Raw genomic sequence first — 23950 nt, 5'->3', positions numbered from 1 at the left:
CCAAGAAGTTAAATCTGGTCATTTTAAGGGTAGAAGAAGAACTTAATTGCCAGCCCAACAGTCTTGATCAGGGATCTGACAATCAAGCTAAATTCCTTCTTGTTGAAATAATAAAGATGCTGCAGCTGGAACTTAGTCTACAATCTTGATGTGAGAGTCAAAAAAAAATAAAACTCTAGTTCTCTCCTGAAACTTCTGCAGTGCTACTGCTAAATAGAAAGGTTAGAGCTCTGCATGGATACAAAACTTGCATCTGCTCATCAATATGCAAAAATGAATTGCAGATAGCAAGTAGCTAGCTGCAAATTTGCAGAGCTCTAGGTACAAAATTTGTATCCATAGCTGATCCACAAAAATCTACGGATGTGAATACCTGTAGGTTTGCAGGGTGTCAGTGATAGATGTAGGTTTTCAATAGTGATAACTGTACCTGTCACAGAAGTAGGAAGAGTATTAGACTTTTTGAGCTGCTCTCTGCGTTCTAGTCTTGTCATAGTCATCTCAACTTTCTTCTCATCATCCTGAGGGGTATGTTTCTGCAGCATGCTTGTTTTGCTGATATTGCTTCCTTTGCCCTCTGACTGACTGCTTGCAGCAGCCTAAGGTGGAGAAGAAAAAATATTAATTCAGAAATGGTCTTATGGACTGTCTACTATATACAAATAAGAGATTTCATACTTGATTCTAGCCCAACTGGTATGCCTCATCCTAATATGTTTTGCTTGAGTTCTGAAGAACCCTGCTATTTGCACTCCTCTTTTGGTGCACAGTTGAGAAATTTTAGAACCAAAACAGTACCATCACATGCAAGGCTCTTTCTAGCTTTCCTGGGGAATGGTCCAAGGCCCACTGGAGAATTGCGAGACCGTTTCATCAGGTCCACCAAGCAGGAACAACATTAGAATCACTGAGGCCATGGAGAGAAAGCCAAAACCCTGCCTTCCACATTGAAGTTGAAAACTGAGCAACTTAGGCTGGGTCTGTACTTGGAATTTAGTTCAAGCTTAGCTGCATTAGGTCAATTTTCTAAGCATTTAGCCCATGCCACTGGGTCCATTCTGCTGATTTTGAAGGTTCTTAAGTTTAACTTTTGGTACTCCTGCTTTTCATGACAGATAAAGACATTTGATTTTGTATGGGCAATTTTAGAGCAATGGAGATAAAACACTATGAAATTCTATGTTCTTGGCTTTCTGGAGGCGTCCCCCCTTGCCTGCAGTGTGACCACTGTGGCCACCACTTTCAGCTTTGCTTCTTTCTAGATATATGGGAAACAGACTAGAACTATCTGAATTTCATTTTCTGTTTGGCCAGGGTGGTTAGTGAAGCAGGCAGCACATCAACCCCGGGGATTTCATGGTCAGCAGACAAGCTCCATCATGGAGTATGCAGAAGATCCAGAAACTTATTGCTTTGTGGAGGGATGAAGATGTGCTGGCAGAACTATGAAGCAGCAAAAGAAATGCCGACATCTATGCCAGGATCTCACAGGGCATGGTGGAAAAGGGATACTCCAGGGATGCCAAGCAGTGCCATATGAAAATAAAGGAACTTAGGTAGGCATACTAGAAGACAAAGGATGCAAACGGGTGCTAAAAAGTTGACCTTATTAAATTTGACTTAATCTTGTAGTGTAGGCAGACCCTTAGTTCACGGGGATTCCTGTAGCATGGAGCCCTGGCCAGCTGCATGGCTAGCTACCCACCCCCGACCCCACCCCAAATGTCAGCCTTGTCTTTCATTTGTAGAGAAACACTTGAGGCACATGTGGATTGTGGAGTCTTTGTTTGGCAAGGCACGCAGGAAGCGAAATGTTGATAAACCTGATGGAGGTGATGGCCTATAGTAACAGCAACCCCAAATTGACTATGCTGCTTTTATGTGCACATCTTGCGCACCTAATCTATGATAAAATATGCAAAGTGTCAGTAACATTCATGAAGGGATGGCGATCAGATTGAAATTCAGTAAGAGTATACCACATTTTGTACTGACAATTGGCTCGCCATGTTCTTCATTTGTGCAAAGTTAAAGCGCAGATTTGCCACCTGCTTTTAGTGACTGACACTTTAGCCTCTCATAAAATTTCACAAACTAAACAGGAATTTAAAAAAAACAAAACACCACTACTAAACCAAGAGATCAGTGTTTAAAAAAATGATTTCTTCACTATTTTACATTTTCTTTAGTGAGCCTCTCTGCCTGTTTTGCCTCTCGGGCTTGTCTCCTCTCCTCTCTGGTTGCTTGCTGCTCACGAAATCCCTTTTGCTTTTGTAGTGCTAATGTAATCCAAAGCGGTTGTGAAGATTCAACTTTTTCCATCAACTTGGAACCATCTAAAGAGTGCCTGCTCTGCAGAACTGGCTTTTCTGTAAGAAAAAGGAAAGGATAAAAAGACTGGTTGAGTGCAATTCAAAAGGTGTTTGGTTTTTCCTTAGTCCTTACTTTAAACAACATGCAACAATATGTATAGCAAACATTGTTTAAAATTCAGTGAACTCAGTGTTAGTCACAGCCTGTCAAGCATTACATATATTATGAAGCAGATTTGTTACCTATCACGAAGAGACATTGCAATACTCCAAGCTTATACATAGCTGGTCAAAGTCATCCTTTGTGTAAATTCACTGATCTTACTCCAGGAAGCAATTCAGCCTTGTATCCTAATTTAACATATGGACCCAACCACATCCTTGGTTCCTTTGATGAAGGAGCCTTCATGCATGGATTCCCCACGCTCCCATTTCACTTCTGCCTATTTTGATGCTTAATCTCTTTGCATCAGGCATGCCCAGCTTTGCCAAAGTGTGGGCCTATGTGACAACTTTTCATAAATGCTATTCGTATAAAATGAGGGCAAAGTTAGTCCACAGAGACAGTGATCCCAGGATGCAGCATTTCATCTTAATCTGAATGGTATCACAAGGGAGATCACAAGCTGGAAACTAGTGCTTTCAGGTTCACCCTGTGCATCAAAGAACACAATAAGCTATTCATTTCACATAGGAACACAGTGGGGGACAACCAGATGCGGCTCACTGTTAGTCCACTTTTGGTAATAGGACATAGGTCTCATATTCCTAGAAACCAATTTAGAGCCTGTAGTGTAGCTTTCTGAAATTTTACAAGTTTTTGTGCTGGTTGGTTGTCTTTTGAACGAGCATTGGCCTTCAAGCATCAACAGTTACTTTCTCAGAACACTGTTTATGCTGAAGGCGACTCAGGGGATGCATAAAATAGCTGTTAATTGCTTTCCTTCAAGAGCTTATTTGATTAACTAGTTTTAGTTAGCTGGGTAAATGAGCTTCCCTTTTATTTCTACTGGAAAAAAAGACATGCTGTCCTTTTAAGGGGGGTGAAAGGAGAGTATGGATAGATAGGAAGAACAGGAAGACTTTGGAGGCACTGCAAATTAATTAAAATGTGTAGTACAGATCAGGGTGGTCTTTTTTAAAATGCATTTTTCAAATGTCTGAAGACCCAAACAGTTAAGGCTAAAGTTAAATATTCAGATTATGCATCTACATATCTATGTATGGATTTTTAGAGATGTGATCTTGTAATCTTCAACCACAAACTAATTAAATTATTTAAATGGAAATTTTAAAGGGCGGTCTGTGGCTATAGTAACACACAACTGTTTTTGTCAGTAAATAGGGTTGGCGCTTGCCTGTTAAAGGGTTTCATTACTATTAAAAGGGCTCTTTCATAGATTCAGTATTATTGCTAATAGGTCTGGCAATCTGGAAGGCTTTTCACTTTTGAAGGAGCAGATCTACTCAGAGGGAAGCATCACCAGTCTGCAAACTGCAGCAGTGTGCTGTGGGAGCCTTCAGCATCCATCTGAAGAGGAGTGGTGAGACGGTGAGCACTAAGATCCAGGGAAGGCTTGGGCTCCCTTTGTCTATTATACCCACCACCCATGTACAAACTATGCTGGGCCTTCAGCTCTTCCTCCACAATACAGCAACTGACAAGCAGTAGGACACAGGGAAACGATGAACATACCCCTTGTGCTGACAAGCCCCTATACTTTCTCTGTGCCAGTGCAGGGTCCCTCTGATGAGCCCCTGTTCTCTTACACGGATCTGCCAGTAGTAGAGCACAAAGCCCCCACACTACAACAGAGGGTCTACACCGCAGCAGTTTATAAAGATGCATACAAGTTGCCTAAAAAAAAAAATACATGACCCATAGTGTAACATACCCATGGTTCCCCATGGTCCTCTGCTGGGGTGGGGGGGGGGGGGTGTGGAGCAAGCCCTGAGCCTCTCAGTTTCGATCAAGCCCCCTGGGTTCTAGGTTCCCCACCCCGGGAAGACATCTGGGGAGAGGGGAAGACACAGGGAAGCTGACCAGTTGCTCCCAGTAAGGGTTGGGGAGGAGGAGATTAAGCTCTGATTGGTTGGTCTGGCCCTGAGAAAGGCAGAAGGCAGCTTCTCTCTCTCCCCTACCCCGTTTCCCCTCCTCACTCTGCATATAGATTTTTTTTTTTAAATTCTGCAGGACATCTAGGCCACGTCTGCACTAGCCCCAGACTTCGAAATGGCCATGCAAATGGCCATTTCGAAGTTTACTCATGAAGCGCTGAAATGCATATTCAGCGATTCATTAGTGTATGGGCGGCCGCAGCACTTGGAAATTGACGCACCTTGCCGCCGCGCGGCTCGTCCCGACGGGGCTCCCTTTTGCAAGGACCCCGCCTACTTCGAAGTCCCCTTATTCCCATCAGCTCATGGGAATAAGGGGACTTCGAAATAGGCAGGGTCCTTTCAAAAGGGAGCCCCGTCGGGACAAGCCATGTGGCGGCGAGGCGCATCAATTTCCAAGTGCCACAGCCGCCTGCACGCTAATGAAGCGCTGAATATGCATTTCAGCGCTTCATGAGTAAACTTCGAAATGGCCATTTGCGTGGCCATTTCGAAGTTTGGGGCTAGTGTAGACACGGCCCTATGCAGGCCCGCAGGCATGCCAGTTGGCAAATAATGACAATCTGATTTGCAAACCGCAGGACCTTACTTACCCATTCCTGCAATAGACCGCTGATTGATGGGTGAGTTACTGCAGTCCTCAAAGTATGGTTTAAAGAAGGGGTATTAAGCAGAATTAGTATGTCTACATTTAAAGTCAACATTTTGCACAAAAACTTGCAGCCTCTCTCTGGAAACATGGCCCATAGTTACACATGACACTTACGTGGCATAGCTTTTTTCAGTGGCTCGGGCTTTTTGTCAGCTCTCTCTCTCCAGGGCATGGTGATAGATGGGAAAAACGATTTCTTTTCTCTGGTTTCTTCCTCTTCACTTCTGTTCTCGTTCTGTGCTAGTGAGTGCACAACACTCACTTTAATGCCTTCTTTTTTCCAGACAGTGTCTAATTCAGTTTTAGCCCCACTTTGACTTAAGGCGTCAGCTATGTTTGATCTGTTTGTCTTAGAGAGGGGAGAGGGTGGCGGGGTCTGGTTTGTGGGTTTTGGAGCTAACGCAGGTTTCTGTTGGAGTGATGATTTACATGCAGATTTCTCATGACTAGGTAAAAGAATCTGGCTGGTGGTGGCTGGATACGGCAGCAGAACTGTTGCGTGAGAGTCCTCTGAAACATTATTTGAATAGTCTTTTAAAACATGACCAGTGACATCCCCTTTCGCTAGGCTAGGGGATACGTGGTCTTTCAGAGTGGTATTAATGGTTTCTCTTCCACTTTCTGTTGTAACTAGTGGGGCAAGTACACCATCAAAACTATCTCCTGCACTGTATCTTTTCTTTTTCTTCTGCTCTGCCTGTTGATCGTAGTTGAAACGCAGTGAGTAATTTGTCCTCCTTAACTTTATCCCAAATGGCGAAACATTTTCTTCTTCATTTGGCACTGCTTTATCCAATTTTCTTCCGCCACTGCTCTGCTGACTTTCCAAAGCAGCTGGAGACTCTGATTGGGGCAGTGCTTTTCCCAGAGAATGAGAGGGGCTTGGAACAAGGAAAGATGGAAGATCTTTGGCAAACTTATAGCCTTCTGTGGAGTGTGCCATTTCTAGATGTGTTTCACTCTTCATAGCCACTTCAGTCACATTATCTTTACAAGCTAGAATTGCTGTATGAGCAGCTACATCATCTTTTGCATCATGGGATGAATCTGTCTTTTTTCTTGTGTTCTGTGATTCAGTACCTTCTGCACTGCTTGCACTCCCAGCATCTGTGCTGGCTTTTGAGGTTTCTGAAAATTTCTGCCATGCTGGTGTGATGGAAAATTTTGCATTTGCAGATAGAGTTTTCCTTAAATTGCCATGAGAACTGCCTCGTCCTTTGGGTGTCCAGTCATCACTGTGTCTAGAGATGCTTACTCGGTCTCTCTCACTTAGCTTGCTGTTTTCTGCATTCTTTAGGATTCTAGATCTAATGGAAGCCCATTCAGCTAATATGTCCTGGTTGTTTGTCTCCTTTATATACTTCATTTTACCGTGGCTAGGTTTGGGATCAAGATTAGTTTTCTGGTTGTTTTCTGATGGGGGAATATCCATGTTTTTTCTTTCTTCTGTCAAGCCAAGTAAAGATTTACAAGCTGTATCTTTAATCTGATTCAGGTTTACAGCAGTGCCACAGAGCTGTGCTCCAGTAACCAAAATAGCTGTGTGGGGGACACAGAAAGAGGAGGGGAGTGTATCAGAACCTTTGCTACATTTATGGGCCTTGGATTCTTTGAGGGCAGAATAGTGTGCTGCCTCTTTGACAGGGGTAACAGGGCTCAAATTTACTTTCTGAAATATGATCTGTTTATCTCCTGATGACACTTGAAATGTGAATGGTCGGTGCATAGCCTGCCTTTCCTCTACTTCCTGCCACCTTAGTTCTTCACCTATCTTCTGCTCTTCAGTTTCAATTTCTCTCTTCTGTTTTGGTGTTATTTCTTGTGCAGTTTCTTTTCCTTCCTGTGACTGTTTTGTTTTTTGTTGGTTTGGTTCTTGAGGCTGCTTCTCCATCCCAGCATCCTCAGAGCTCCCTTCTTCTTTGTCCTGTTGCTGCCATAAGGCTTGCTCTTGTTCTTTTTGCTTTTCTGGGTACTCTTGTCCATCTACATACATTTCTTCCAGTTCTTGTTCATTTGAGTCCTCTTGCCTTATTTTAAGCCCTCCCTGTTGTGCTCTCTCTTCACTCTCGAGGTGTGTTTGTTTTGCTGGCTCCTGTCTTCTTTGTTCTTCTTTTCTTTTCTTTTTTTCTTGCTGATTCTGGCTTTGTTCTTCCAGTCTCTCAGCTTCTTCCTCCTGCAGCTTCTCTTCAGCCTGAAGATGCCTTTTCTCAAGTTCTTGCCTCTGTTCTTTTAATTCTTGTCTTTGTTGTTCCATTTGTCTCTTTTCTCCTTCCTCCTCATGCTGTTTTTCAATCTTATGACCCCTTTGTTCTTCCAGCCCTTTTATTTTTTGCTCTTCCAGTTCCCGTTGCCTCTGCTCCTCCAGTCTTTTCTGCTCCTCCAGTTCCCGCCGCCTCTGCTCTTCCAGTTCCCATTGCCTCTGCTCCTCCAGCCTTTTCTGCTCCTCCAGTTCCCGCTGCCTCTGCTCCTCCAGCCTTTTCTGCTCCTCCAGTTCCCGTTGCCTCTGCTCCTCCAGTTCCCGTTGTCTCTGCTCCTCCAGCCTTTTCTGCTCCTCCAGTTCCCGTTGTCTCTGCTCCTCCAGCCTTTTCTGCTCCTCCAGTTCCCGCCGCCTCTGCTCCTCCAGCCTTTTCTGCTCCTCCAGTTCCCGCCGCCTCTGCTCCTCCAGCCTTTTCTGCTCCTCCAGTTCCCATTGCCTCTGCTCCTCCAGTTCCCATTGCCTCTGCTCTTCCCATCTTCTCTGCTCCTCCAGTTCCTTTAGTCTCCATTCTTCTTGTCTTTTCTCAACCTCCTGATGCCTCTGCTCTTCTGTTTTCAAATTTTTCTCCTCCTCACGGAGGTGCTGCCTTTTCTCTTTCTCACAACACTTCGTCTCCTGTTCCTTTTGCATCTCTTCAACTTCCTGGCATCTTTGTTCTTTCAGATGTCTCTTTTCTTCAATCTCAGGCATTCTCCAGTGATCTCCTTGCTTTCTCTTCTCATCCACTAACTCAAACTGCTGTTGCCCCTCTCGGTTTTGGATTGGTTTAGCGCTGACAATGTGGCCATTTTCATCTGCGAATCTCTCTCTGTAATGGTGAGTTTCTGGATTTTCTTGCTCAAACTCCATCACAGTGATACTTTGTGACTCCTAACGTTGGAGGAAAAAAATAAGAGTTAGTTATTTAATATTAAGTATTGGTCCCTTTCTTCAAAGTATTTTAGATTGTAACATTCACTGTACAGAATGATCAACTGATCAGTTGTGAGCTAACTAGTCAGTGTTTCTTTAGCAATTGGTTTGAGATATAGATTTTACTTTCATCCTATGTTAGAAAGTCATATTTCTACCGTATGAGTACAGAGTCTACATACAGTAGCTGATGGGTTGCAGCATCACAACCCATTGTTATATTAGAGTAACTGGACAACATGTTGGTTGATCTTTTTCACCCCTTTACAGGCATTACCATCAGGTCCTCTCTTTTACAGACTATCACAACACTAATATTAATCACTAAACCATGGTTTACGCTAACATGTAAATCAGTGGTTCCCAGTTTCTGACTAATCAAGACCTGCAGGAGCACCATCAGGGAAATCTAAAGGCCTCACCTCATTTGTGTAAAAGGGAGCAGGCAGCAACCACCCTCCTCATAAACCTGGGTCTGAAGCACATACCACCAAAGTCAAAAGCTAAGGAGCTGCTGGGTTTGTTGAGGAATATTGTATGCTGGAATCGTGATCACCACAGGCCACACGAAGGTGGCCTCAATCAGAGGGCTTCGCTCAGCCAGCAGGCCTCACTTCGGTCCCTCACGGTGTGAAAGTGTTTTAGATGATAACATTCCCATTTCCAGTACTGTCCCACATTTTACCACTTTGTAGTCTCCAGTGTTTGTTTTGTTAAGGCTCAAAAACATTATCTGTTCAATAGCATTGTATCCATTCTCTTACCAGAGCTGGCTGTTCCCACAGAAGGAGCATGCAGCCCTGCAAAAAATAGCTGTGTATGATGGCAAGCATAGGAGGAACCGGGAGAGGAAACAAATGCATGTCTGCTATTCTCTGCCCAGCTTAGCAAAACCCCAGTGAGTTGGGGCTCGCAGGTGGTTCCAGTGCAGGAATCTGGGAGCAACCTAAAAATCATGGCAAAGCTGGAGAGTCCCAGTTTTTCCTGTGCTAGATGAGAGGTGTGAGGACTGCTGTTTAATGAAGAGAGCCATTGTGATTACATGGGATGCCACCCGGCGTGTTAGTGATGCAGAAGTATTTTGTCTGTTGTAAGGGCATGTCTGCTCTGTGGCAGAACATGTACTTCCCAGCTTGAGTACACAGATGGGCTAGCTCTGCTCAAGCTAGTGTACTGAAAGTACATACTGTAGTTATGAGGTGGTGCAGCCAGCGGCTCAAACTTGCCATCCAAGTGTATACCCGGGGATTCCAGGCAGGTTTGTACCTGGCCATTAGCCAGAGCTACTCCTGGCTAGCCTGCTATTTGTCATGTGCTAGCTCAGGCAGAGTTAGCACATGTCTGGCTACCCAAGCAGGGAAGCAGGTTCCCAAATGCAGTGGAAATGAATCCTCCATTTCCTGTTCATTCCACGTTTGCTTCTCTATCAACAGCTTTGACTCAGCTGCAATACCTGCAGAAAACATACAAAGTCCTGCACCACAGCCTGCCCCTGACAGCCAGCTTGTTTCTTGCATATCAGCTTGACACAGCCATGCCAGGAGATTGATGGGTTTTGGGCAAGCAGGTGATCCACTCTTTGCCCAGTGCAGGGTGTGCTTTAGACAGCTCCATGGACCTTACTTAGACCCTACCAGGCTACACCACAACTCCGCAGCTCCTCACCCAACAGCATTACCATTAGAATGTCTTCTGTTAGTTGAGGGGGAAGGAGCTGCTGGACCAGCAGGTTTCTTGCTACAGAGGAGGAAGGTGAAGCAGACAGAGCAAAGCAAACAGTGGAGCCAGCTGTGCTCTTTTCTCTCTCTTGCTGTCCTATGAATAAGTGTCCAGCGCAGCAGCAACCTGCCCTTCTCTTCTCTCCCTTTTATGTTTTTTTCAGGAAAGCAAATTCTCAGAAAGCAAGCCTAGGAGGTCCCGTTTCAAACTCCAGGGAAGCTGCCAAGTGGCCCCTTACAGCTCTCTGCGGAGTGGAGGGAAGGCACTGAGGAGAGAGGCGGGAGCTCCTTCCATCAGCCAGGCACCGAACTCCACCCTGGGCTGCGAAATACCCTCTTGTGAATATGGGTCAACAGGATAGGAGACTCAAGTGGCTGCAGCACAGGATGTGAGAAACTGGAATAGGCTCAGTCCTTTGTTGCCTTTTCTTGCAGCCTTTTACCTGGATTGCTCTACACGCAGAATGCCAGCACCTATACAAGGGCAAATTTTGTTTTTTCTAACATCACTTGGATATGAAGTATTTATTTGGAAAGCCCAATGGCCAGATTATGGCAGAGTCACATCAGGAGGGGAAGGGTGCCTGAGGCCCTCTGCCTTCTAGCACCCCTTGGAGCTCCACTGGTGCTATTGAGAGGGAGGAAGAGAAAAGAGAAAGGACCATGGCCCCCTCCCATGACACAGAGCAATGGAACTGGCTGGTTGTGTGGAAGAGAGCACATTGCACACTTACAGTCCCTCCCAGAGCTCTCAAGAATGCGTGCAGCACATCATCCACCCCAGATAGCTACGCTGAGGCAAAACACTCCTGTCCCTTGTCTCCACCAGTATTTTACCTTCAGACAGCTAGCTTAAGCTCTCCCAATATAAAAATCTCATGCTTGGTTTTGCAGTGAAGACAAAACTTATGCTGTGAAATCACTCAGGAGTTTTTGCAAAGAGCTCCCAGGAGCTATGCAACCATGGCCAGGACTGGATCATACCTAGCACCGATCACATCATTTTCAATTGCGACTATTTTGTGAGTACATGTTGAGCTTCTGTAGTCCAGCACCCTCAGGACATGACCAGTGCTGAACGAGAAAATTTGCTAGACCGTGGGAGGTCAATGGTGTCTAGCAGCATTACTAACACTTCCACTGCTTACTGGGCTCTTAGGAGACATTTAGGGTAAATTAGAGATAAATAATACAGAACACTGAAAGCCAGGATTGGTGGCTGTAAACACACTTTACAGGACCTTAGGAAACTTGGCTACACCCATGATAAGTGCTTGCCCAGCTAACTGAAATCATGCTGGATTACAGATGTTGCTGGACCAGAATGCACCGGACTAGAGAGGTTCAACCTGTACTGAGTTACCATTTCTAAAACAGCATCTAATCTCACCATTTGATCACCCAGATGAATTCAATACCTTTGTTAATCTTCTGTGTTTTTTTGACAGCCTCTGTTTTTTTGGCTTTACAGAGAGCTTGTGCTTAGCTGCGCTGTTGTCCAGACGAGCCACTCCCTGGGGCACTGCATCAAGGTTGATTGATTCAATTGTGCCAGCAGAAGAAATGTGTCTTTTTGGCCGAGACAGTTTGACCGGAGTGACCTGCTTGTACCATAAGGACAAAGTAGCCCTCATTAAAACCATACAGCATGACTTAAAATACTAGACATTCCTGCAAGTACACATTCAAAAAGGTGGCAGCAAAAACACAAAGACAGAATGTCCAGCAATAGTCCTGTGAACATTTTAAGTTTGCCAAAATGTTAAACAGTTATTCTGTAAGTAATTCCCACCATGCATGTTTGTGTAAGGTTACATCAAAAATGGCCAAAATAGAAAGGTCTAAACACACCAATGTAAACGTTACAGGAGTCTTCAGCAGAGAGTGCTGCAGCAGCACCTCAGTGGGAAATGACGGAAAATTTAATGTCTCAGGCAGGCCATGCTGGCAGCTAAGGAAGCAAGTCAAGAGCATGGCCTCCCATTTTTGCACCCCTCTTCCCCACACTCTCTCACGCTCTCTTGGGGAGGTTAGCCATAGCAGTGGAACTAGTTTGGGCCAATCCTTATGGTGCTGGGAGCACAGGATTCACCATTCTAGTAATACTTTCAACTCAAAAAGTCCCAAATCAGTAACGGAGGGAGATTTTTCTGCGCTTAGTGTCTAAGGCTATTTGCTAATATGCCTTTGGTAAATCTAGGATGCTCAGAAATTTTGCCATATATATAAGGTCAGTATGTCCTTGCTTCTGGGCATGCATCAGACACCTTGACAGCATTAAACTTCCTGTAATCAGCACAAAACCTTATGTTGTGATAATTGGAACTAAGAATTTACCTTAATAATGAGCTTACTTTTGAAAAGCATATGAAAGTTCATATGATCTTACAATAACCTGTAACAAATGTTAGTGGAAAACATGTCATTGTGTTTGCAAAAATGAATGTTCAGCAGGTTCAAGACAACTAGACAGTGTGACAGATTCCCCTGTGCTTCCTGGCAGTTCCCTGTTGTGCCTCAGAGACTCACGGTGGCAGGTGTCTCCATTTAGTGAGCCCTTCTCATCATGGGCAAGTCCGGGGGGATGCGGGGGGGTAAAACAGGCCCCCTTGCAGGCTTTTGCCTGCTTCAGTGAGGTAGCCCTCTGGGGAAGGGTGGGGGGAGTTCAGACCCACCCTCTACCCTGGACTCCAGCCCAGGGTCCCTAAGAGGACAAGAGGCAGCTGGCAGGGCCTTTCCCCTGCCCCAATGTAGCAACCTCACTCTGGGCCACTTTCCCATAGTAACCTTTAGTGCTGCTCTGCTCCAGCCTTCTCCCCTGTGCACCTGCCAACTCCTTCCCCCCACCCTGCTGCCTAGGGGGAAGCTTTTTATAGGAAGTCCAGAGTTTCAGCTGGCCATGGGTGTTGATTAGCCTCAGCTGCCTGCCCTAAATGGGCTTACTCAGGGAACAGAAAAGCATTAGCCCAGCATCCAGAATAGCTGCCTTCTATCAGGTCTCTGCAGCCGACGGGCAGCAGTCTGCCACACAAGATTTAATGAAAAAACAATTCTGAGCTACTTGGCTTTTCTGGGAGATGTTGCTGCACTATCCCCAGCACAGACTTTAAATCCTCCTCAAACCTTTGTACTTATTCAGCTACCAGTTCCTCTCTGCTTCCGTGCCAAACTCCCAGGAGTAGCTAATGAGATCCAGGGGAACTCTGACCCTTTTCCCCCATACAGGAGGTTACACTGGACAAACTATGTGCATTCTTGTGGCACCGCCTGGCAAGCAAACAAAAAGGCAGGGTAGCATTATGCCTAGTCACATGCCTTCTTGTTCACATAACTTTATTAGCACAGATTTCAGGGTCCTACTGAACCTCTTAGATCATCTATTTATGTCTGGATGATGTGGGGCACATTTCAATTGCTCTAACCAACACATCCGATGCAACTCATCCAGTAGATGGGGCATGACATTGGAGCCCAGGATCCAATGTCCTTTGGAAAACCCACCCTGCTGGACACAGAGAATGTGCCTTACCAAGTGTTGCATCTTCCACATTAGACAAGGCTGCAGGGCACCTGGTGGCAAAATCCAGCATTACTAAACCTTTTCCCCCTCTGGGCTGGCTGGAGTAAGGGCCCTATGATATCTGTGGCAATCCTGAAGAATGCTGGTTTGATTACTGGTAAAGGATGCACGCGAGCCCTGCAGTGCCCTACAGGGCGTTTTCCACTTTTGACATTAGTCAAGTTTTTCCTTTACATCATTTTGAATTTTAGACCAAAAAATTTTTCCCTTTAACCTTTCATATATCTGTTGCCAAGTGACCTGCAAAAGGGCAGTCGTGGGCTACTGGCATAAGCATCACACCAGGGCTTCTGTTTTATACCAAATGGGGCATATGTATACATTCTCCACTCTTCTACAAAGAGCCTCTCCCTGTTCTTTTTATCTGAGGCACTACTGAGGATGGCCTTCCTTGCATTCTGTACAGAGGTGTCTAAGCTTTGTTCTGCAGCAAACTATTTGGCTTTTGCTTTCACTTAGAGCTGTCTCAACTAAGGGAGACGACTCCTCCTTTCCCTCCCTGCAGATACACTACTACTACTACCTGCCAATAAAGGTGCAAAGGGCTCCTCTCTCTCCTCTCAGCTGTCTCTGCCTTCTCAGAGCTTACCTCAGGGACATGTTCCCTCTTTCTGTAGGTCACAGTGTTAACAGCCTTATGATCAGTTGTTTAAAGATCCTTAAAATATTTTGCATAGCCTTATTAAATTACATGTTGGCATAATAGGGAAGTACAAGCACTTACGAAAATGATGGTTCTGCAATAATTCACATGCAGAAATGGCTAAAGACTAGAGAAGATGGAGCTGTGTGTTTTTGTTTTTTGTAGTCACCTATTATCATAGAAACAGACTTCCCAAGTTCAATCACAAATCATTTAGCAGTGTCTCCTCAACTGCAGTACATAAGAATTACATGCTGTCACTGCAGTTTTAAATGAATTTGTGACAATAAAACCAAATACAACAACAAGATAACTGGCAGTTTTCTAAAAAATAAAACAAAGGAGGAAAAACTAATCAAAATAGAAAAAAAATTGATACAACTTCAACTAATTATTCATGTCTTGTTACCTTCTCTTCCACTTCACCTCCTGTTCCAGGCGCATGCATAAGGTTTAATGAGTCCAGAGTGTCATTTGGCTAGAAAACAAGATCAGCGTAGCAAGGTATTAGAATGTAAAGAATTTAAAGGGGGCGTGAAATCACAGTGAAAACATCCATTAAGACTTTTACTCCACCCCACTTACACCACAGACCTGATGGATGCAAAGTTCTTAATACCATGGTTTTCTCGTCTAGCTGTTATAATCTTACAGCTGTCTTGAAGAAAGATTCTGTAGATATCAGACTAAGGACACCCAACAGGCTAAAAGATAAGAACTCACACTTGTTCTTCAGCACTAAATAATTACGTTTAAAGCAAAAGCAAAGTGCAACATGCCATGATTTCTAGCAGCTTTGAATACATTCTGTCATATTTAGAATCAGTGTACTAGCCTGACTGAAGCATGGATCAGAATAAAATGGAATTAAGAGTTCAGTCCTCTCTTTGGCAGAAATTATCAACAGAAAAAAATTGGCAATGCTATTTTAACTAAGCACTTCCTATGAACTCCTCCTCTGTGTAGCCAAATAGGATCCACAAAGACACTCTTTGACCTGTTCCCATCAGACAGGGATTCCTTAGAGCTGCAAGGGTGGTGCTGACTGGGGCTCCCCTAAATGTCATCTGCCACCAGACCCCATCTTATGGCAGTGGATTCTAAACCATGGAGGAGGAATCTGCATGAGTTACTGAAGACTGCAGGGACTTCATTATTAAGCATTTGTACTAGCATAGCACCTAGTGGCCCTAACCTAGTTTATGCTATGTGCTGTGTACACATGCTGTAGGAGATTGTGCCTGTCCCAGAGATTTGCCATCTCACTGAACAAGGCACACCAAAGGGTCAGAGGAAACAAAGGCACAATTTCCCCAAAGTCACTAACTCACACAGGAACAGAGCCCCAGCTTCCTTCTAGTGGTCCAATGCCTTATCCACAGACCAACTTGCTTTGCTCTAGTCTGTAGGTTTGGTGAGGAAAATTAATTCAGTGAAATATGGCTTTCATCCCCTTCCCAGTCCTACTCCCCTTGGCACCAAATTCCATGGAGCTGGAGTGGTTTTCAGTGGGGCCAACACAGAAACTGACACCATGCCAGACAGGCAACATTCCCCTATGCACTGTCCCCCCCAAAAGTGATCCCTGCATGCCAGCTATCCTCTATATCAGAAAATACTGGGTCCCCAAAATAGGTATTACCAAACCATTTATGTGCATTAACTTAACACAGAATTGATCTATTTATGCATTGAAGTGCATGTTTAAATCACTACTTTTAGCCAGGAGCTCGTGACGCTTCTTGTGCTATGAATTATAGGCCATTTGTACCTTTAATATGAAATGAGTGGCTTGATCTTTACCCCATGTTTTTAAATTTTGACACATTTTATGTGTACTTTGTGATTCTCCTTGTCTGCAACATTAGCAGATATTTCTAGAAATCCTCAAAAATTAGCTTTTCAAAACAGATACCAGACCAAACTGAGAACTGAAACCATTAATCCAATTTACCTAAACAACAACGAACACACAAAGTATAAGAAATAGAAGACCGACATTACTAAGCCCTTCTAATTTGCAGCTCTCCAAGTGCGGCACAAAGATGTATATGCATCCTTGGCTACGTCTACACGTGAAGCCTACATTGAAATAGCTTATGTAGCGACATCGAAATAGGCTATTTCGATGAATAACGTCTACACGTCCTCCAGGGCTGGCAACGTCGATGTTCAACTTCGATGTTGCGCAGCACAACATCGAAATAGGCGCTGCGAGGGAACGTCTACACGCCAAAGTAGCACACATCGAAATAAGGGTGCCAGGCACAGCTGCAGACAGGGTCACAGGGCGGACTCAACAGCAAGCTGCTCCCTTAAAGGGCCCCTCCCAGACACAGTTGCACTAAACAACACAAGATACACAAAGCCGACAACTGGTTGCAGACCCTGTGCCTGCAGCATGGATCCCCAGCTGCCGCAGCAGCAGCCAGAAACCCTGGGCTAAGGGCTGCTGCCCACGGTGACCATAGAGCCCCGCAGGGGCTCGAGAGAGAGAGAGCATCTCTCAATCCCTCAGCTGATGGCCGCCATGGCGGACCCCGCTATTTCGAAGTTGCGGGACGCGCAACGACTACACGGTCCCAACTTCGACGTTGAACGTCGAAGTAGGGCGCTATTCCTATCCCCTCATGGGGTTAGCGGCTTCGACGTCTCGCCACCTAACGTCGAAGTTAACTTCGAAATAGCGCCCGACGCGTGTAGCCGTGACGGGCGCTATTTCGAAGTTAGTGCCGCTACTTCGAAGTAGCGTGCACGTGTAGACACGGCTCTTATCTCCTGCGTACAAATGGAAGCACAGAGAAGAACCAGAAGCCTGACTGACACTAGAAAGTTAGGTCAGCATAACTACACAACTTAGAGGCATGAAAAATCCATAAACACTTTGATGTTGAGTGCTGTAAAGCTTCAAGTGAGTAGAGGGGCTTATTAGTGCCAAAATATGGGTGATCTTAGGAAAGCCTTTACATGGCACTGTTTGCTCCATATGATTCAGTAACTCTACTGATGGTAAACAAAGACTGCAGAATGAGTGAGAGGGAAAAAAACCCAGCAAACTGAAGTTTGGTGGAGGCTGGCTCTGGGCCTGGGCACCTTTGGGGTATGCCATCTCCTCCAATGGCTCTGTGTAGGGGCCCAGCAATGCTTGAAAGCTGGTGAGAAGACGTACCAAGCCACCAGTGGTAGAGAAGAAGAATCCACTGCAGCTCTGGCATGTTCTCCCTGAGACACCCTGGGGAGAACTCTGGGTGAGCCAACCCCTACAAGCCCAGTTCCCCTGAACCTCCCTCCACCAAAAGCTGTAGCTGAAAAACACAATCTGGGTGATAGCCATGTCTTCTTGCAGCGTCCCCACAGGACAGATAGGAAAATAAGCTCTGCCCTGCCCAGCTCTGGAGTGCACATATACACAGGGGAGCTGTGCATCTGCAAGACAAATTAGACAGACGCTGGAACACACTTAGTTCCACAGTATTGCGGGGTTGGGGGCGGGGGCGCTTTGTGGACAGATTGGGGCTCTGCACCCTACCTCTGGATTATTGGGAGGCAAGTCCATGTTTCTCATCCACCAACTGCTATTTTCAGTGTGTTACCTCAGCAGAACTAGGCCTGGGCCACACTAGAAAACTAGGTCAGCATAACTCTGAGACTTTGGGGTGTGAAAAATCCACCCCCTGCCCCACCACCACCACCGAGCAGTGCAGTTAAACTAGCATAGCTGCCACCAGGGAGACTCAAACCTGGGGCCTGCCAGAGCTTAGTGTATGGGCCTCTACAGTTTGAGCTAAAAGCCAGCTGGCTCTCATTAGAGGCTATAGAGGAGACTCATTCTAAGGCCACCGTATGGGACAAAGAACCACGCCCAGTAGCGGTGTGAGTTACACTAGGTTAATGGAAGAATTCTACAGTAGACCAAGCTACAGCTTCTCAGGGAGGTGGATTAACCCATGCCGAGGGGAGACCGCCTTCCAGCAGCATAGGTAGAGTCCGCACTGAAGAGTTCAAGCAGCTCAGTGGCAAAAATGCAGCTGTGCTGCAGTCTTTTAAATGTAAACAAGCCCCCAATGTACGTCTGCCTGCCTGCCTGTTCTGGGAAGCACATGCCTAGCTACTGCGTAGACATATCCACAAACTTCCCAGGGTGCTCAGTATATCCAAGGCTTGGTAGGTACCTCAGCTTGAGCATCAGACAATCGGCATGCCTAAGTTCTGTTCTCAGCTTGCCGCTGGCTTTGTGCTTTTCTACAAATGATGCCGCAGTGCCACTGTATTGCTCCAGTGTAGACACAGTGCCCTGGGTGCAGTAATCTTTGCTCTCATTGCAGTCTGTGAGGGGCAGATTTCTCAAGAGAAGTTGCCACAGCTCAAACACTAGTCCCATAACTGGCTCATTTGGCAAAGTGGTTTCAGCTTTAATCCCTCTCACACAGGATTCTCTCTTTAGGCTGCTATGCACTAACTGAGTACAACTTCCCACTTTGGGGAATCCAGTATTCTGTGTCTCACCAGCCTTTTCCTGACCTTCAGAGAGCTGTAATGTTTGCCCTCTGTTCTAGCTAGTGGCTTCCAAGGCAGTTTAGAGGGAGAGTGTGAGGCAGGACTAGACACATACAACATTCATTAAATGTCAAATCCATAACCAAGCCCCAATAAAATGAAACATCAGCAAAGAACAAGCTGCAGGACTAAAGAGAATGCAGGCAGAAGTCCACCAACGAGGTGGGCTATCCAGTTTATTGCACCCAATGGAGCACGTATGATTACTTGCTCTATGGGCATGTGGCATATGAAAGCTTTCAGTGCAAGGAGCTCCTGGCCCTCAGAGACCATGGCGGCTGATGTGGAAAAGCTGAGGGAAGACAGAGAGGTACAAAGATGAGACTTTCTGAAATAAAGCTGAACAGTCTGCGGGGAGATTAATAAGATTGGGACTTTTTAACTTGAAAGAGAGACAACTAAGGAGTGACATGAGAGAGGTCTATAGAATCATAACTGGTGTGAAGAAAGTATCTAAAAATGTGTTATTTACTCCTTCTCCTGACACAAGGACTAGGGTTCACCAAATGAAATTAAAAGGTAGCAGGTTTAAAACAAATAAAAGCAAGTACTTTGCACAAAACTTACAACTTATGAAACTCCTTGCCAGAGGATGTTGTGAAAGCTAAGGTTATAACTGGATTCAAAAAAGAGCTAGCTGATTTCATTGAGGATAGGTCCCTCACAGTGGTGCCCCTCGCCTCACTTTGTCAGAAGCTGCGAATGGGCAATGGGATTGACCACAGTTTGATTATCTGTTGCATTCGTTCTCTCTGAGTATCAGGCACTGGCCACAGTCGGAGGATACTGGGCTATATGGACCTTTGCTATGTCCCAGTCTGCCCAATCTTACGTCCTCCATGGAATTCATCTGTAGGCCATCAGAATAGTTAACATCACAGCCTCCCTTTCTGGACACCAAGTATATCACCCTCAGCGCCCATATTTGTCATTAATCTAGAGAGTAGATTTTGAAAGGCCCTACTAAATCTGAATGTCTGCACCTAAAAAGCCTGCTCATTGCATCTATATCCCAAAGAGTTCTATGCTTTCAATAACAGTGTGATGTAGTGAATATGTCCATTTAAAATGCTTACTTTATCATCACTCTTCAAGAGCACTGTTTCTGACTGAGTCTCAGTCTCCATTGGGCTACGGAGTAATGCATCTTCTTCAAAATTAGCATTTGCCTCCTCCATTGTCCTCTCAGAAATGGTCATTTGTGGTGGTTGTCCAAATTTAATAGTCTTGGACAGCTGTTGCTGAAAAGAACAACAACTGTATTTATGTCATGAATTAAATAAGTTGACACTACTGCACATGCCCTCTGTTCCCATGGAATCTGCACATTCTGCAAACAATTTGAAAAAAAAACAGGCTGATTGACAGGGCTAAAAATAAACCAACTCCAGATTCAAGAGCTACTACAACAAGGCAGAGAAAAGGAAGCACGCTTATCAGTAATAACTCTTGTCCTCTTCGATCAAGGTTTAATGATGTGACTAGTGATTTTGGGTGCCCATGTTGCCAACTCTTGCTATGTTATCGTGACTTTCATAATGCTGGTGTTTTCTGGTGTCAGACACATAAAAATCAAGTTTAATTCAAACAAAACCAAAAAGGTATTCTCGTAGGCCTCATGGTTGCAGAGCAAATCTTGAATTCAAGACCCAAGTATGTCACAGAAGCCAATAAAAAGCACCTGAAGTGTATGACAGTAAACCCTGTCTTAACTGACATTCAATCATCAGGAACTCTCCAATAACCAGCATTTAACCATAAGTACATTTTAGTTACATTTTCCGTAAGTATAGTACAGTGAAAGTAAATACAAATAAATAGAACAAATACAGTTTAAGTTTGCAGTGTACAAAACTACTTGGTGGTGAATAAAGTACTCTGCATGCTTTTTTGTTTCTTACTATCTAATCTTGTTTTTCCTTTAGTCTTATGCATTGCTAGGTATACCTCTCTATTATCCAGAATATTCAAATATCTGGCAACCTCTCGGTTCCACGGCTGCTGGATATGAAAGAATTTACTGTATTTTTAAAAAATCTCAAGATTTTTGGGGCCCAGACATGATTTTTAAATGTTTGAGGACTGGCACTAGTGCACATGAAAGGAACCTCATGGTCAGAAAATGTAGGGTATCTACCCTCTGAAAAAAACAGGGTGCTCTAAGATGTCTCAAGTTGAGCTCCCAAAAATGCAATTACCAAAGTCACTAGTCACTTCTTCAAATGCTGGCCAGCTGTATTCCCATTGCAGATCCACATCAGTCTTGCTACAGGGCTTTTGTTATATAAGAGAGCACAGAAATCCCACAGTGAAGCTTTACAAAGGGCAACGTCATGAAGGAGAACCAGCACACACACTGGTAGGGTCAACAAGGTGGTGTGAGTTTTGTATCTTGTTCGTCATTTGACTTCTTTTCCATTTCTCCCTCTCTCTTCATGGAATCCTGTTTCTTTTCCAAAGAGGATTTAAAAAAACTTCTCTCTCAAAGGCTATACATAAAGTTATCTTGAACTGCACAAAGGACAAAGGTACAAAACAAGGAGTGTTTTTACAGCTATCTAGAGACAGAGCCTTTTGGCTGGTGCTTTTTGGCAGTAATGACTCTGGCTGATGCAGGGATCACCGAATAAGAAGAGCCTTCTTTAATGTACAGAAAGTAATTTTTGTTACGCTTATGCCTAAATGAATAAAATTGAAAGAGAACACATTTTTAGTACGAGATTTAGAAAAAAATAGGAAAGGGGCACGTTTAGTATTTGATTTTCTTCCTGAATATTTATAGGAATCACACCCAATTAAAAGAGAAAGCCATGGGGTAATTTTCCTGTTCTTTTTCAAGGACAGCATATTCTCCAGAGATGATCTCTCCATCACTGAAAATATTCACAAAGGAATACTCATAACAGGGGCTCAAGAGTGTAACTTCTGTTTTTGCGAAAGTAAATCACAGGCACAGACCTCTACTGTGAATTTACCCCTCTGAATTGCAAAAAGACAAAATGTAGGTTATAATAGCAATTATGTAAAGCAAAGACACGACTACAGCTCTGAATCAATAGTATGATTTAGATAAGCACTTGGCATGGAAACAATTTTTGAGAGGTTTTGTTAAAATTCAAAAGGATAGCGAGTCAGTCTCAGTTCACATAAACCATTCAGAAGTTTGGATTCTTGTCTAAATCTGATCTGGATTTACTGAAGCCAAGGTGTGGAAAAAAATAGTAATGTCTTTATCACTAGGTTGATGAACTAGGTTTGATGTTCCTCCATGTCCTCTCTCAGGTGTGGTATTGCTGCCCATCCACATCATGACAGGGAATGACTGAACATGACTTGAGTGGTGACAATGGACTGATTTAAGAATGACAGGAAAGTCACACCTGCTTAGATACCCAGAAGGAAATCTTGCTCCCCTGAACTCAGTAGAAAGTCTCCTTTTCAGAGCAGTCAGTGCCAGTCTTTTTAGACTGGCCTTCTCTAGGTCTGCATTCTACTTTGTATCTGTACATGCCCTTCCTGAAATAAGCAGGAATTCCACTTGCAGAAACAAGCAATGGCTTTGTGAGGGTATGATCCAGTAAGGTGCTGTGTGCCCTCAATTCTCACTGATTTTAATGGAAACAATCAGAAGGTAGATTTCCATTTTTTCTTAAATGAAAGATCAACTCAATGTAGGGCCAGATTCCAATACCCGTAGAAGAGAAAGTCATTTTGTTCTGAGTAGCCCCACTGGAGCCAAATGAACTACTCTCAGAGTGAGATATTAAAACATAACATTATCAGAATCTAGCTTTCAATGAGAAAATGTGCCTGCTGTCTCTCTGGATCTATTGCTCACAAAACATGCCTCATCATATACAAATTCCAGTGCTGAAGAAGAGAAGGATGCGCTGGGTTGCTTTGTCCTACACATATTCTGATATTTCACATGTACAAACTGTGCTGTGAACATTGGAAGATGCCTATGAATGCAGATATTCAAGAGAATGGTATGTGCAATAAAAGAAAAGCTGGATTTTATTTGTTTAGATAAAAGAATTGTATTGTAATCTGGAGCATTTGAGAACTGTGCTTTAAAGAAAAGCCTATCCATATGTATGAGGGTTTTTTATTGAGATTCCCAAGAGGTAGAACATTTGGGATTTGTGGTGCATAGCAGGTTTTCAAAAGTACTACCAAAATTAAAGATTTATTAACTCAGACTTATATAAATTAGTCTGAAATCTGAAAATCTACAAATGCTCACGTTTCTGCCTGGAGCTGGCTTCATGGCACAGAATGTTTTTTGGTATAATTACTCCTAGCCTTTTTAAACACATTGATTCAGCTGAATCAACTTTATTAATAACTTTCCACTGTCTAATTTTCTTTCAGTGTTTTAAACTTCCAAGGGCTGATACTGAGCACTAAATATAAGGAATCCCAAACAGCTCTTCATTATTTTGTCATTTAAAAGTGAGATGCAAACAAGCAAAAGATTATGTTTCCTTTACTAGCTTATGATATTTTCCCGTTGAACCCAGGGCAGATTCTGAAAGGCTGTAAAAATAGTAGTCCCTCGACATACATTTAGGATTATTCCAAATTTCCTGTATCGCTATATTTTCTGGCCACCTAATTTTAAAAGCTACCTGATGTTTGTAAGTGCCACTATGCATTACTCTTGAAGTCTATTTTTTTCTCAGTGCAGTAATGTATTTTGAATCAACATTAAGAGATCCATGCCTCTTCTGGCTGGTGACAGCTAGTGAAGAACAACATACCTACTACTAATGGAAATTATTAATACTTCCTTCTAAAAAGCACACCTGTCAAACTCCACGAAACATGAAAAAGTCCAAAAGAAGCTAGTTACTTGAACCTGAAGAACTTTCCAACTATCATCATGCCTGGTGTCTTATTTTGAAATCTGAAGTGGGTACTATTTGGTTTGTGAGCAAGCTTAGTTGAGTACAATTAATTTTTCCTCACCAGTTCAACCCCTGTAAGTGGACATTTACACAGCACTGATAAACTTTCAAAGTCCTGTGCCCACCGTAAAGACAGATGAATTTTCAGCTCTCCTGAAGTCCATTTAGGAATGTGGAGAAAATCTTTCAAGTACATTACACAGCACAAAATTAATCAGGGCATTAATGGGAAAAGGAATCATAGGGCACGGGAAAGTACATAAAGTATTTTTAAAATAACAGCCGTTATTT

General features: G+C 43.9%; 2 protein-coding genes across 11 annotated transcripts in view; one reads left to right on the top strand and one right to left on the bottom strand.

Moving 5' to 3' along the window:
• AASDH (aminoadipate-semialdehyde dehydrogenase) overlaps nt 1-12500 on the top strand; it is a 67078-nt gene extending 54578 nt beyond the window's left edge. For 7 of the 10 annotated variants that reach the window (XM_074992814.1, XM_074992813.1, XM_074992821.1 and 4 more), the window contains 4 exons: nt 1315-1556; nt 2278-2419; nt 3734-3864; nt 10134-10269. Coding sequence is in view for 4 of the 10 variants with exons in the window: in XM_074992821.1 (XP_074848922.1) it covers nt 1315-1323 (9 nt within the window). In the remaining 6 variants the exon portion in view is untranslated. Of the gene's footprint in view, nt 1-1314; nt 1557-2277; nt 2420-3733; nt 3865-10133; nt 11359-11440 lie in introns of those variants that run through there. The other 3 variants (XM_074992810.1, XM_074992818.1, XM_074992817.1) reach the window with 3 other exon arrangements.
• CRACD (capping protein inhibiting regulator of actin dynamics) overlaps nt 1-23950 on the bottom strand; it is a 101149-nt gene that overhangs the window by 6858 nt on the left and 70341 nt on the right. Inside the window, exons 5-10 of the mRNA XM_074992807.1 lie at nt 19826-19990; nt 14602-14670; nt 11388-11570; nt 5197-8209; nt 2179-2360; nt 431-599 (exon numbers count right to left, since the gene is read on the bottom strand). Coding sequence (XP_074848908.1) covers nt 431-599; nt 2179-2360; nt 5197-8209; nt 11388-11570; nt 14602-14670; nt 19826-19990 — 3781 coding nt within the window. The remainder of the gene's footprint in view (nt 1-430; nt 600-2178; nt 2361-5196; nt 8210-11387; nt 11571-14601; nt 14671-19825; nt 19991-23950) is intronic.

Source organism: Carettochelys insculpta, chromosome 4 (assembly GCF_033958435.1).
Source record: "Carettochelys insculpta isolate YL-2023 chromosome 4, ASM3395843v1, whole genome shotgun sequence".
In the NCBI taxonomy this organism is placed as follows: domain Eukaryota; kingdom Metazoa; phylum Chordata; order Testudines; family Carettochelyidae; genus Carettochelys; species Carettochelys insculpta.
Note: the sequence above shows the minus strand (reverse complement) of the source record. Positions and strands in the feature narration are given on the sequence as shown.